General features: G+C 50.0%; 1 protein-coding gene across 1 annotated transcript in view; it reads right to left on the bottom strand.

The window, feature by feature from the left end:
- The window catches only part of LOC308138662 (uncharacterized protein), a 23,259-nt gene extending 12,371 nt beyond the window's left edge, over nucleotides 1-10,888 (bottom strand). The window contains 12 exon segments of the mRNA XM_080507876.1: nucleotides 77-277; nucleotides 280-549; nucleotides 1,428-1,761; nucleotides 1,917-2,372; nucleotides 2,461-2,742; nucleotides 2,852-3,297; nucleotides 4,693-5,551; nucleotides 5,554-5,762; nucleotides 6,353-6,424; nucleotides 6,538-6,635; nucleotides 6,788-6,910; nucleotides 10,652-10,888. Coding sequence (XP_080364002.1) covers nucleotides 77-277; nucleotides 280-549; nucleotides 1,428-1,761; nucleotides 1,917-2,372; nucleotides 2,461-2,742; nucleotides 2,852-3,297; nucleotides 4,693-5,551; nucleotides 5,554-5,762; nucleotides 6,353-6,424; nucleotides 6,538-6,635; nucleotides 6,788-6,910; nucleotides 10,652-10,878 — 3,577 coding nt within the window. The 5' untranslated portion in view covers nucleotides 10,879-10,888.
- Between the last annotated feature and the right edge of the window lie 3,434 nt (nucleotides 10,889-14,322).

Below are 14,322 nucleotides of genomic sequence, written 5' to 3'. Positions count from 1 at the left end.
GTGGCGTCCCTCCTGCTGCGGGCGTGTCCCCCCCCTCCCTCGGGGGCCTCCCCCCCTCCCGATCTCCTCTTCTTGCCCCCCCCCCTCCCCCGGCCGCTCCTCAGGAGCCTCCACAGCTCGTCCAGCTCCAGCGGCTGCTTGGCCGCCGCCACCACGTCGGCGTTGCTGAAGACGTCCTTGAAGACCCGGAGGTGCTCCTCCAGGCCTCGCTTCAGCCACGTCACCTCCTCCTGCAGCCGGCCCTCCTCCGGGCCCCCGGGGGGCGCCGGCTTCTGGAGGAGGAGGAGGTGTTGGGGCAGGAGCAGGGCGCCTCCTCCAGGCGGAGCAGGCGGCCCTGCACCTCCTCCATCGTCCGCTCCAGGTTCCACAGGTCTCCGCCGTCGCCCCCGACCCGCCACGCCTCCGGCGGGAGCAGCAGCTGGTGCTCCCTCGCCGGGACTCCGCCCACGCTGCGCCTCCTCCCGCCAGCCAACCAATCGTCATCGAGCAAGGAGGAGGAGGAGGAGGTGAGGGACGGCTGGTCGGCCGACGGCTCCTCCTCTCGGCCTCCTGAGGACAAACGAGAAACGAGGTGTGGAATAAAGAAATTCTACGTGACAATATCCTCCTCCTCCCCCTCCTCCTCCTCCTCCTCCTCCCCCCTCCTCCTCCTCCTCCTCCTCCCCCTCCTCATCTTTCTCCTGCCCCCTCCTCCTCCTCCCTGCTCTTCCTCTTCTTTCTCCCCACTCTTCATCCTCCTCCTCCTCACTCTTCCCCCTCCTATTCCTCCTCCTCCTCCTCCTCCTCCTCTTCCCCCTCCTCTTCCTCTTCCCCCTCCTCCTCCTTCTCCTCCTCCTCCTCCTCCTCTTCCCCCTCCTCTTCCCCCTCCTCCTCCCCCTCCTCATCTTTCTCCTGCCCCCTCCTCCTTCTCCTCTTCTTCCTCCTCCTCCTCCTCCTCCCTGCTCTTCCTCTTCTTTCTCCCCACTCTTCATCCTCCTCCTCCTCTTCCTCCTCCTCTTCCTCCTCCTCCTCCTCTCTGCTCTTCCTCTTCTTTCTCCCCACTCTTCATCCTCCTCCTCCTCTCTGCCCTTCCTCTTCTTTCTCCTCACTCTTCCCCCTCCTATTCCTCCTCCTCCTCCTCCTCCTCTTCCCCCTCCTCTTCCTCTTCCTCCTCCTCATCTCTGCTCTTCCTCTTCTTTCTCCTCACTCCTCGTCCTCCTCCTCCTCCTTGTTTTCACCCCCATCCGGATTATTTCCTTTGTGTGTTTATTTCCCTAACATGAGTTATTTCAGTGTTTCTTTATTCATGTTCATGGCAGTTCCCCTCTGGCGCCACCGGGCGGCGCTGTCCTCCTCTGCTCGTCTGACTGACACGGCTGAAGAAGTCCAGCTTTAGAATTTCACTGCTTCATTTAATTTTTCCATCACTCGTTGACCCCGCCTCCTACCCCTGTGTGCTCCTCCCAGCGCCTCCTGGTGGGCCCCCAGCTGCTCCCGCAGGAGCTCCAGCTGCTCCTTCAGCGTGGGGATGGAGTGCGCCTCCTGGTCCTCGCGGGGCCAGTCCAGGAACTCCAGCACCTCCTCCCCTAGCAGGCGCTCCAGCACCTCGCTGTGGCGAATGGCGTCTTTCAGCAAGGAGGCGAAGGAGGCGGAGAGCAGCTTCATCTGCTCCTCCAGCCGTCCGTCCGCCTCCTGCAGGAGGGAGGAGGCGGCGCTCAGCCGGCCCACCTCCTCCTCCAAGCCCCGGGTCCTGGTCTGGTCTAAGGACCTCCACTCCTTCACCTGGGGGGGGGGGGGGGGGGATTTATATCATGAAATTATAAAAAAAATATTTGATAACTAAGAAATCAAATAAGAACAAAGGGAACATGAAAGTAAAAAGAACAAAGCGAAGCCCCGCCCACTGAAGGCTAAAGAGTATCAGTGGCGCCCCCTACCTGCTGCAGGCTGTGCTGGAGCTCCTCCCACTCACTGGCTCCTCCCCCCCACGGCTCCTCCGCTCCCGCGCCGCCCTCCTCTAGGGCCATCCGGTTCTCGGTGGCCAGCTGGGTGGCGTTGGCCACGCCCCTCTCCAGCCGCGCCACGGCGGCAAACAGGTCGTGGCAGTGGCAGGCGGCGGAGGCGTTGTGCCGGTAGAGGGCGGTGTAGACGTAGTCCAAGTCCACTTCTATGTCCTGCAGCCGCTGCTCCTGCCCGCTCAGGTTGGCCGCAAGCTCCTCCACCTGCCGCAGGATCCCCACCTTGGCCTCCTCCACCTCCAGGCCCGTCTCCATGAACAGCACCTGGCTCCGCCTCGCCGTCTGGTTGACCCGCCCCTCCACCTCCTGCAGGCGGTGCCGCAGCTGCCGCGTGCCGCCCGACGCTGTCTTCACCTCCGCCAGCAAGACGCCAACCTGCAGGACGACTGGCCTGATGAGGGCGCTGCGATGCCATCCTCCACCCGTTCATCCCTCCACCCATTCATCCCTCCATCATGTGTACCTTCACAGAGTTGTTGACCATCATGTTGTCCAGTCGGTCGATTGCCTCCCAGAGAGCAGACGTGTCTGAGGGGGTCTGTAGCTGTTTGGGTGGTGAAGAGTGATCCTCCTTCATGTCCTTGACCCGGTCCTGGTCCTGGTCCTGGTCCTGGTCCTTGACCTGGTCCTGGTCCTTGACTTGGTCCTGGTCCTGGTCCTTGACCTGGTCCTTGACCGGGTCCTGGTCCTGGTCCTGGTCCTGCTTCAGCTCGGCCAGCGTGGTGTTCATGGCCTGCAGGCTGACCTGAGATCAAAGAGCGGTCCTTTGAAACATGAGGAACTGACCAACCCTGAGAGCTTCCCCCCTGGAGGCTCCGCCCCCTCTGGCCTGGAGGCCCCGCCCCCCCTCTGACCTGCAGCATCTTGTGGTGGCGCTTCAGCTTCATGTCGATGTCCGTCTTGAAGCTGGTCAGGTTGTAGTGCAGCATTGCATGCTGGGAGTGCAGCCTGCCGTCCACCTCGGCCCGCTGCTGCTCCACCTGCCAGCGGACCGTCCTCACCTGCTCCGACACCTCGCCCAGCCTGGCGTCCAGAAGCTCCGCCCCCTCCGCAGACCCCGCCCCCGGCGGGCCGGCCTTCAGCTGGGCCACGTCCCGGCTCAGCCGGCCCACCTGGAGGCTCAGCTGCTCCAGCGAGCGGTTGAAGGCCGTGAGGAACGGCTGCAGCTGGGACGCGACCAGCGCCACCATGGGGGGGGCTTCAGGGTGAGGACGCCCGGCGGCGGCAGAGGCGGCAGCAGTGTCTACGGTAACGGCGGCGTCCACGGCCACGGCGGCGAACACGGCATCACCAACTGGAACTGTGAGAACCACATTTAGAACCATGACTCCAGTGTGGGTGTTCCTGAGGACGTCGTCTCTCAAACAGCTTCAGGCTAAAATGGTTAAAATGGTCTAATCCAGTTTAAACTGGTTTGATCTGGTTTTTGACTGGTTTTATCTAGAGTCTGACCGGTTTAATCTGGATTCTGACTGGTTTAATCTGGATTCTGACTGGTTTAATCTAGAGTCTGACTGGTTTAATCTAGAGTCTGACTGGTTTAATCTGGAGTCTGACTGGTTTAATCTAGAGTCTGACTGGTTTAATCTGGATTCTGACTGGTTTAATCTAGAGTCTGACTGGTTTAATCTAGAGTCTGACTGGTTTAATCTGGATTCTGACTGGTTTAATCTGGAGTCTGACTGGTTTAATCTAGAGTCTGACTGGTTTAATCTGGATTCTGACTGGTTTAATCTGGATTCTGACTGGTTTAATCTAGAGTCTGACTGGTTTAATCTAGATTCTGACTGGTTTAATCTGGATTATGACTGGTTTAATCTAGAGTCTGACTGGCTTTGTGACTTGTTCCAACAGGTTTCTTATTGGATTAATCTAGATTAAACTGCTGACTGACAGTTTTCCTCTGGGTTCTGATTGGTCGTCGTGATTTAAAGTTATTAAACTTTATTTGTGGCGCCGACACTTTAGTGATTCATTCATATCTTCTATAAACAAAAACAATCCATGAGATGAGTTTGGACTTTTGGACTGTGGAGTGTCTCCTCCTGCTGGAGGACAGTCCTCGTGTCTCCTGCTGGAGGACAGTCCCCTGTCTCCTCCTGCTGGAGGACAGTCCTCATGTCTCCTGCTAGAGGACAGTCCCCTGTCTCCTCCTGACCTTTGACCCTAGAAGGCTCGTTAGAGGCTGAGGGACGTTTGTTTTTGTGTGAGCAGGAAGTTGGGGGGGGGGGGGGGGGGGGGGTCGCCTCTGTAAATCAGCCTGACGCTGATTAGACGGAAACGCTGCCAGCTGAAGGGGCGCGTTTGATTTCTCCACCCTGTGGCAGCGAGGCCTCACTGTAACCTGACCTTTGACCTCTGGGACTAATGAGAGCAGGGTGTGATGAAAGAGGCTCCAGGTCTGAATCTGGACTGTGTCTGTGGAGGGGGGATGGGGGCTCTGGGGGCTCTGGGGGCACTGGGGGCTCTGGGGACTCTGGGAGCTCTGGGGGCTCTGGGGACTCTGGGGACTGGGGGCTCTGGGGGCTTTGGGGGCTCCGTGTGCCAGAGCGACACACTATGTCTCAGTTTGAAGTGACGCTTCATGGAGATTTCTAGAAATGTTTATATTTTCAGGCTTTTGTTTGAAAATACAACAATTTATTGTAAATTGACGACAATGTGACAAAATACAAAGTTCAGTGTGGGAACTGACCTTCTACCTGCTGCTGCTGGGGGGGCGGGGGAGGGGGGGGCTGTTGTTGTGGTGGTGGTGGTTGTTGTGGATGTTGTGGAGGATGATGTTGTTGTTGTTGATGTGTTTGTTGTGGTGGTTGTTGATGTGGTTGTTGTGGTGGTTGTTGATGTGTTTGTTGTGGTGGTTGTTGATGTGTTTGTTGTGGTGGTTGTTGATGTGGTTGTTGATGTGGTTGTTGTGGTGGTTGTTGTGGTGGTTGTTGTGGTGGTTGTTGATGTGTTTGTTGTGGTGGTTGTTGATGTGGTTGTTGTGGTGGTTGTTGTGGTGGTTGTTGATGTGGTTGTTGTGGTGGTTGTTGTGGTGGTTGTTGATGTGGTTGTTGCGGTGGTTGTTGATGTGTTTGTTGTGGTGTTTGTTGATGTGGTTGTTGTGGTGGTTGTTGTGGTGGTTGTTGATGTGTTTGTTGTGGTGGTTGTTGATGTGTTTGTTGTGGTGGTTGTTGATGTGTTTGTTGTGGTGGTTGTTGATGTGTTTGTTGATGTGTTTGTTGTGGTGGTTGTTGATGTGTTTGTTGTGGTGGTTGTTGATGTGTTTGTTGTGGTGGTTGTTGATGTGGTTGTTGTGGTGGTTGTTGATGTGGTTGTTGTGGTGGTTGTTGATGTGTTTGTTGTGGTGGTTGTTGTGGTGGTTGTTGATGTGGTTGTTGATGTGTTTGTTGTGGTGGTTGTTGTGGTGGTTGTTGATGTGGTTGTTGATGTGTTTGTTGTGGTGGTTGTTGATGTGGTTGTTGTGGTGGTTGTTGATGTGTTTGTGTGGTGGTTGTTGATGTGGTTGTTGTGGTGGTTGTTGTGGTGGTTGTTGATGTGGTTGTTGATGTGTTTGTTGTGGTGGTTGTTGTGGTGGTTGTTGATGTGGTTGTTGATGTGTTTGTTGTGGTGGTTGTTGATGTGTTTGTTGTGGTGGTTGTTGATGTGGTTGTTGTGGTGGTTGTAGTTGTGGTTGTGGATGATGATGAAGATGACGAAGATGATGAAGACGATGGTCGTCGTTCTGCTCGCCGCTGACGTCACCGAGCTGCAGGTGAGACTCTGACACACAAACAAACACAAACGTTCATCAGGTCAGAGGTCAGAGGTCAGAGGTCACAGGTGTGTGTGTGTGTGTCAAGCATGACACACACACACACACACACACACTGTTCTATTCCAATAAAGATATTTTAGATTTTCCTGTTATTGAGACGCTTTAATCTGGCCAATCACAGGAAGTCCTGTCAATGTGTGTGTGTGTATGTGTGTGTGTGTGTGTGTGCGTGTGCGTGTGTGTGTGTGTGTGTGTGTGTGCGTGTGTGCGTGTGCGTGTGTGTGTGTGTGTGTGTGTTTCTTTTCCAAAAACATCTCCAGGTTTTCACTCGTGGTAAAAATACTTCAGCTCACTTATTGTTCTACCTCAGTATCAGAGTATCAGAGTATCAGAGTATCAGAGTTTATTTTGATTATTCTGGGATGTATTTCTATTGGTTACTTTATCTTCCCTCATCCTTTCACCTTCTTCTCATCCAGTCTGGTGTTTCAGAGTGACAGTGAAGATGAGAGATACTGAATCCTGTGATCTAGGATCATACGTCTACAATAATCTGGACTAAAATCTTCCGGATTAACCAGATTAATCCTGATACCTGGACCCCGGGCCGCCGCCGTCCGCTCCGGTCCGGCTCGTCCAATCAGAGGAGGCGGGCTCTCGGAGGGCACTGCAACCAGAACGGCCACGGGACACCGGACACATGCGGAGACAGTTTGTGTTAAAGGGCTGCCGTTGCCGTGGCGACCGTGACACAATCATCCCTCGCCGACTCCCCCCCACCTGTGTCATCACAGTTGTGTCCCGGACAGCAGCGCCACAGGACGGCGCTAGAGAGCTTCTGCGTCTGTCTGTAGACCGGACGCATGGACAGCTTGTACCTGCACACACACACACACACACACACACACACACACACACACACACACACACACACACACACACACACACACACACACACACACACACACACAAAAAACGGTGATTGCTGCAGTTCCTGCTCCCGCCACAGGGGGGCGACACGAGGACTCACATGACCAGCTGGCAGTCCGGCGACCCGCTGGGACACAGACTCTCGTACTTCATGATGTACGATTCAATTCCACACGACACCACCGAGGTCACCACCCGGTTCTGCACAAACGCACACCAGTTCCTGTAACACACACACACACACACACACACACACACACACACACACACACACACACACACACACACACACAGGTCAGGTTGTGTGTGGCAGGACGTCGGTCCACAGGCTCAATCTGGTCCCCAGAAATATCATGGAACTTCCTTTGTTTGTACGAGGCGAACGACCCGACTCAGGAAGACCCTGATGTCATTTCCTGTGATGTCATTTCCTGTGGCCGGCCGCCCACGACCTGACCTTCAGCGCCGGCACAGCGGCGGAGCTCCTGTTAGAGGCTGAAGAACCCGAAAGGGGGCGGAGCCACTCCAGCCCCTGCAGGTATCGTTGGACTGTTATTACGGTGACTGTCAAAATAAAACTACCAAGTTGGATTGTTATTACGGTGACTGTCAAAATAAAACTACCAAGTTGGATTGTTATTACGGTGACCGTCAAAATAAAACTACCAAGTTGGATTGTTATTACGGTGACTGTCAAAATAAAACTACCAAGTTGGATTGTTATTACAGTGACTGTCAAAATAAAACCACCAAGTTGGATTGTTATTACGGTGACTGTCAAAATAAAACCACCAAGTTGGACTGTTATTACGGCGACTGTCAAAATAAAAGTACCAAGTTGTTATCAGGGGTTTTCGCCTCTTCTGGTCTTTTCCACATGAAAGACGTCAACGACACAAAGCAGCTCTGATCGAACACCAGACTTCCGCAAAGACACGGAAAAATGGCTAAATGTGCCCACAGCTACTCAGGGACAGAAACCCGGAGGTCGGAGACACTAAGAGACTATTAATGTCAGGAAACGACCAAAGATGGAGACCAGTGGAGACGCAAGAATCCCAACGAGACGACAGAGACACAAAAAGCCCCGGAAAAACTGAAGCCGCTATAAAAAGAGAGAGAAAATAGAAACAAAACAACGCTGGTGTGTGGGAGGGGACGAGTGTCCTCTGGGACCTTCAGACACTGAAGAGACGTGACAACTGTCTCAAACGTCTCCAAATGATTCCAAATGTCTCAAAACGTCTCCAAATGTCTCCAAACGTCTCCAAACTTCTCAAAATGTCTCCAAACGTCTCCAAATGTCTCCAAACGTTTCCAAATGTCTCCAAATGTCTTCAGATGTCCCAAACGTTTCCAAATGTCTCAAACTGTCTCAAAACGTCTCAAAATGTCTTCAGATGTCCCAAACGTCTCCAAATGTCTCAAAATGTCTGCAAACGTCTCAAATGTCTCCAAATGTCTTCAGACGTCTCCAAACATCTCCAAATGTCTCCAAATGTCTCAAAACGTCTCCAAATGTCTCCAAATGTCTCAAAATGTCTGCAAACGTCTCCAAATGTCTCCAAATGTCTTCAGACGTCTCCAAACATCTCCAAATGTCTCAAAATGTCTCCAAATGTCTTCAAACTTCTCCAAACATCTCCAAATGTCTCCAAATGTCTCAAAACGTCTCAAAATGTCTCCAAATGTCTAAAAATGTCTCCAAACATCTCCAAACGTCTCCAGACGTGTCCAGACGTCTCCAGTGGACCAAAACCATGAGGGACATAGTCTCTTCTTCTTGGCGGTTCCCGGATTTTCGTCCCACAAGACAAAGCAGCTTCCAGTCGGTCGCCGTCGTGTCGACGGGACAAACTTCTTCACTTCCACTTTGTCGGGGCTTAACGACAGGTTGACCTTTGACCTCAGAAGTCCAACACACACACACACACTTTGTGGAGTGTGTGTGTGTTTGTGTGTGTGTGTTTGGGGGTGGGGGGTTCTGAGGAGCCCTCAGCAGCGATGCTATCAGTGGATTAGCACACAGCCGGGACATGTGGGACAGGACGGGACAGGAACCACCGTCCAAAACACACCATGAGGCACAATCTCTTCACTTTCAAAGGGTGAGAGGACACGTCCCAGTGTGTGTGTGTGTGTGTGTGTGTGTGTGTGTGTGTGCGTGTAATTTCAGGGTGTGTTGATCGGTGTGGGTGGTTTCAGCCTGTTAAACACATGCTGGCAGTCATAACACGTCGGGCTCCGCCTGCATGTGTGTGTCTAAATGTGTTATTCTGTGTGTGTGTGTGTGTGTGTGTGTGTGTGTGTGTGTGTGTGTGTGTGTGTGTGTGTGTGTGTGTGTGTGTGTGTGTTCCGGCCTGGTTGGCTCAAACTTTCCTCTTCCTGTTTCCTGTGGATCTACAGGAAACAGGAAGTAGCTCTCGAGGAATTTGATGGTGAGATTGTTACTCTAAGGTTCTTGTCACACACCTTCGGGGGGGGGGGAGAGGGAGGGGGGGGGGGGGGGGGGGGGGGGGGATATCGCCATGGAAATATGTCACACAACCAAACTGCAAAGTTAATTCATATCAAACAACACGACCGGTGACTGGGTGAAAAGTGAGACGGGACGCAAAATGGCTCAAAGTAATGAGGGATGAATTCCGTCAGAGGAGGGGTGCAGGGTGAAACAAATAACGACAACAGACGATAAATCAACAAAAAATATTCAAGCGCTAATCTGATCCTGAAATGTACCAGACTACCAGGGAGGCAAAATCATCGCTGAGAGGCTACAACAACTCTGGCTACTTTACAAACAACCGATGGAAATGAGCCGGGAAGCAAAATAAAATACCAAAGAGATAAAACACAAAAAATCCATTTACATCGTGACACAATCAAGAACCACACTGGGATGGGGAAGCAAAATAATCTCCTTGAGAGTCAATTCTTTATTATTATTATTATTATTCTGACCAGTAATTTGACATCGTCCCCTCCCTCAGTCCAGAACCGACTTTGACCGTTCCGATACTGAAATGTACGGAATTTTGGGGAGATGGTGGCTCCGTTCTAACGACTGAAGATTTCGAGAACTTTTTGAGATATCTTGACTTTTGTGCAAATATTTTCTCTTTGATCTCACTTTGGAAATCAAAGCTTCGATGTCACTTTCATCTCAGGAGCGAGTGTCCAGGCCACCGCAGCGTTCGCATCTCGCTCTGCTTCAGGAAACGCATGGAGTTGAATATCATCTCAGAGTTGTTAGATCAGGGGCGCTTCAATACGGCGATCGCGATCTACCGGTCGATCGCAAAGGTCGTAATAGTAGATCGCATGACATTAGAAAAAAAAACAGACGCTGGTGTAATGAAACTGATTTACCTTTCCGAATTACGAGTACGATCGAACATAGCATCAGATGACGGCTGAATCTTTCTGACCTTCAGGTCATCGCGCAAATAACGGCGCTAAGTGTGGCAAAGCTAACAAGCTAGTCAGCGAGTTACCGCAAATTTGAAGCCCCCCCAAAAAATGAGTGGGGGGCTGGACCAAGTGAGAAGACGAAGACGAGTCACTTTCACGAGGAATGAGAGGTGGACTTTTGTTTCACGATGCAATTTTCGAAGTGCGTTTGTCTCGTCGGCCAGTCGACCGTCGCCATACCAAAGAATGTTCATAGTTAATTATGTCGTGTTGCACAATATTGCAAGGTACATCATTATATATTGTACGTATAAAGAATCCTCAATATCCCCCCCCCCACCGTGTTAGACGTTCCACACGCGGCTTCAAAGCACCACAGACGTCGACCAAAGCAGAGTTGAGGGATGCAAAGTGGAACCTGGAAAGCGGAGGTGGAGACGGAGAAGCGGAGGTGGAGACGGAGAAGCGGAGGTGGAGACGGAGAGGCAGAATGGTGACAGAGGGGGAAACGCTCTGGCCGGGGGGCTCCGGACGGTCGGTCGGCTCGACTCACCCGATTCGGTTCGGATCGCCGCCTCCCGGGCGAGGAGGCGCGAACCCTCCTCCTCCTCCTCCTCCTCCTCCTCCTACTCTTCCTCCTCCTGCCCGGTCGCTGCCCTGCTGCTGCTGCCGCCGCTCCTCCTGCTCCTCCACCTCCACCTCGGGGTCCCGGGCCCTCACCTCGCAGCGAGCGCTGACCAGCAGGGCCAGAACCAGCAGCAGCTCGCCCCCCGCCGCCATGGCTGCACACTGAGGCCTCGCACGCCCACCACACTCCTTTAAACAGAGAGAGGGGGCGAGAGAGAGAGAGAGAGAGAAAGAGGAGGAAGTCAGGAGGAGGCCTCGCTCGCCCACCACGAGGCTTCAAACAGCTGGAGAGAGAGAGAGAGAGAGAGAGAGAGAGAGAGGAGGAGCCCTCCTCATGCTGTCGTTTTGTCTTTATTTGGACTCGTTTTGTGTCTTTGTCTTGTTCAGATCCGTGTTGTTTTTATTTATTTTTATTAATTTGAGTTCATCTTGTTAAAAAACTGTATTTTCATGAAACCAACCAACATGTTGTTGTTTTTGTTTATTGTTTTTTGTTGGTTTTGTAATGGATACAATCTGCATCTTGAAAAGAATCACATTATTGCTTTTATTAATTTGAATTATTTTTTCTTGTTTGTTTGTTTGTTTGTTTTCTGTTTTTTGTTTTGTTTTGTTTTGTTTTTGTTTTTTTATATTTTATTTTAATTTTTTATTTATATGTATGGGGTTAAATCAAAGAAAATAATTAATTTTGATGTGTGTTTATTGTAAGTTGTACATTGTTTAATAAAAAGACCCTTGAAAGAAAAGAATCACAACAAAGTAACTTTCCTCTCCAGTGATTCTTCCTTTTCTTTTCTCTGTAAAAAAAAATATTTATAATAATAATAATAATAATAATAATAATGATGATAACAATATAGTAATAATAGAAATAATAACAATAATAATAGAAATAATAATAATAATATAATAGAAATAATATTAATAATAATAATATGAATAATAATAATAATAATAATAATAATAATAACAATAATAATAGAAATAATAATAATAATATAATAGAAATAATATTAATAATAATAATATGAATAATAATAATAATAATAACAATAATAATAGAAATAATAATAATAATAATAATAATAATGATAATGATGATAACAATATAGTAATAATAGAAATAATAACAATAATAATAATAATAATAGAAATAATAATAATAACAATAATAATAGAAATAATAATAATATAATAGAAATAATATTAATAATATTAATATGAATAATAATAACAATAATAATAATAACAATAATAATAGAAATAATAATAATAATATAGAAATTATATTAATAATAATAATAATAATAATATTAATAATAATAACAATAACGATAACGATAATGATAATGATAATAATAATGATAATAATAATAATAATAATAATAATAATAATAATAATAATAATAATAATAATAATAAATGAGGGGAAACATCAGAAGTGAACGACATGAGAGTCTGTTGTGCGTTTGCACTCGGAGGCCTGAGGTCTAAACGCTGGAGACAAAAAGAGCCCCGATTACTTTTGGAAAGAAGTAACTAGTAACTGTACCCAGATTGAGTTGAATCAGAGGGATTTTCCTGCCATGTGACTTTCTCCCCCTCCCCCTCCAACCACCACCCCCAGCCCCTGTGGAACAATCGTGGGAAGTGCCCCCCCCCCCCCCCACCCACCCCAACTCCTCCTGCCCAGTGGAACCCCGCCCACCCACCCCCCGCCCCCCCCCCCCCGCAGCCGTCAAACCTTCCACCTCTGACTCATCTCCAGTTAAATCAGCTGCACAAACTAAATAAATTCCACAAATGCTGGTTTTCTTCCTTTTTTCACACCAAAGTTGATCAAAACAAAAACAGTCCAGCAGCAGCGGCCTCTGCTGGCCGCAGCGGGAACTGCAGCAGCTCCTCACATTGGACTTCGTCACTTTGTTTTTATTAAAGTAGAATTTCTAGACTTTTCTACATTCTTTGTTCAGATTTTTCAAACATAATCATATATACATGTAAAACCTTTAAAGCCAGACAGACGTCCCTTCAAACCGGAAGTACAGAAGTGGGAGAGCCTGTGGCGGGAGACCTCCACCCTTCACACAGCAGAACAACAACAACAACAACAACAACAACAACCTCTGGGGAACCCCCCTCGTGGGGCCCTGGTCGCTGCTGGGCAGTGAGAAGTGGGTCTCTCACAGGTTCTCATTATCAGCGACACAACCTGAAGCTCAGAATCAGACCGGAACCCTCCGCATGGGGGCCCCCTGCTGGTGTGTGTGTGTGTGTGTGTGGGTGTGGGTGGGGGGGACCACGACCGCTGAGGTCCAGTCAACAAACGGACAAAACAAAGGAAGATGTTGCCATGGAAACGTGCATCAACACCTCTTCAGACAAACACGGTGAAGCCTCCTGAGTGAGCGTGAAATAAAGAGCAGCTGCCAGCAGGGGGCGGTAGAGTCCCTGGTAACGGCCCACAGGTCTGACAGGCTCACCAGAGAGGAGGAGGTCATGTGACCCCGGACAGGTCACGTGACCCTGCAGAGGTCACGTGACCAGGGCGGGTCGCAGCGCACCTCTTTTCCCGGACAGAAGAAGAAGCTTTCATCTCCACCAAGAACAAAGTGACACTAAAGATCTGAAACTAAAAGCTGAGCTGCTTCAAAGTTCTGAGGTTCTCAGAGGTTCTCGCTCTGGACAATAAACTCTTTGAAGAACACACTGTCTGCGTGAGACGGCAGAGAACTGACAACATGGAACCACATACACACGCACGCACGCATGCACGCACACACACACACACACACACACACGCACACACAAAGAGCTCACATACACTTTGTGTTGATGCTGACTCAGCCTAAAATATGCATGCCACTCTCGTTATGAAAACAGTCATTAAAGAGAGGTATGTGGGTCACACACACACACCCCCACACACACACACACACACACACCCACACACACACACACACACACACACACACACTTAGCCTTCCAATTAGCAGGCGGCTCTCAGATTCCTCATGAAGTCGTCTTGTTCAAACCTCCAGTGAACAAACACGGACTCATCTTGGACGGCGTTTTAGATCACAAGGTCACATGACTCCTCGCCTTCTGGTCACGTTAAGACTGAACAGTCAGCAGGAGCCACCTGGTCGTACTGGTACACGTGTTAGCAGAGCAGCAGTCAGACACTCAGGTGAAACACATCAGGGAGCAGCAGTCAGACACTCAGGTGAAACACATCAGGGAACAGCAGTCAGGCACTCAGGTGAAACACATCAGGGGGCAGCAGTCAGGCACTCAGGTGAAACACATCAGGGAGCAGCAGTCAGGCACTCAGGTGAAACACATCAGGGAGCAGCAGTCAGGCACTCAGGTGAAACACATCAGGGGCAGCAGTCAGGCACTCAGGTGAAACACATCAGGGAGCAGCAGTCAGAGACTCAGGCGAAACACATCAGGGAGCAGCAGTCAGACACTCAGGTGAAACACATCAGGGGCAGCAGTCAGACACTCAGGCGAAACACATCAGGGAGCAGCAGTCAGACACTCAGGTGAAAGACATCAGGGAGCAGCAGTCAGGTGAAACACATCAGGGGC

Source organism: Blennius ocellaris (assembly GCF_963422515.1).
Source record: "Blennius ocellaris genome assembly, chromosome: 13".
Lineage (NCBI taxonomy): Eukaryota > Metazoa > Chordata > Actinopteri > Blenniiformes > Blenniidae > Blennius > Blennius ocellaris.
Note: the sequence above shows the minus strand (reverse complement) of the source record. Positions and strands in the feature narration are given on the sequence as shown.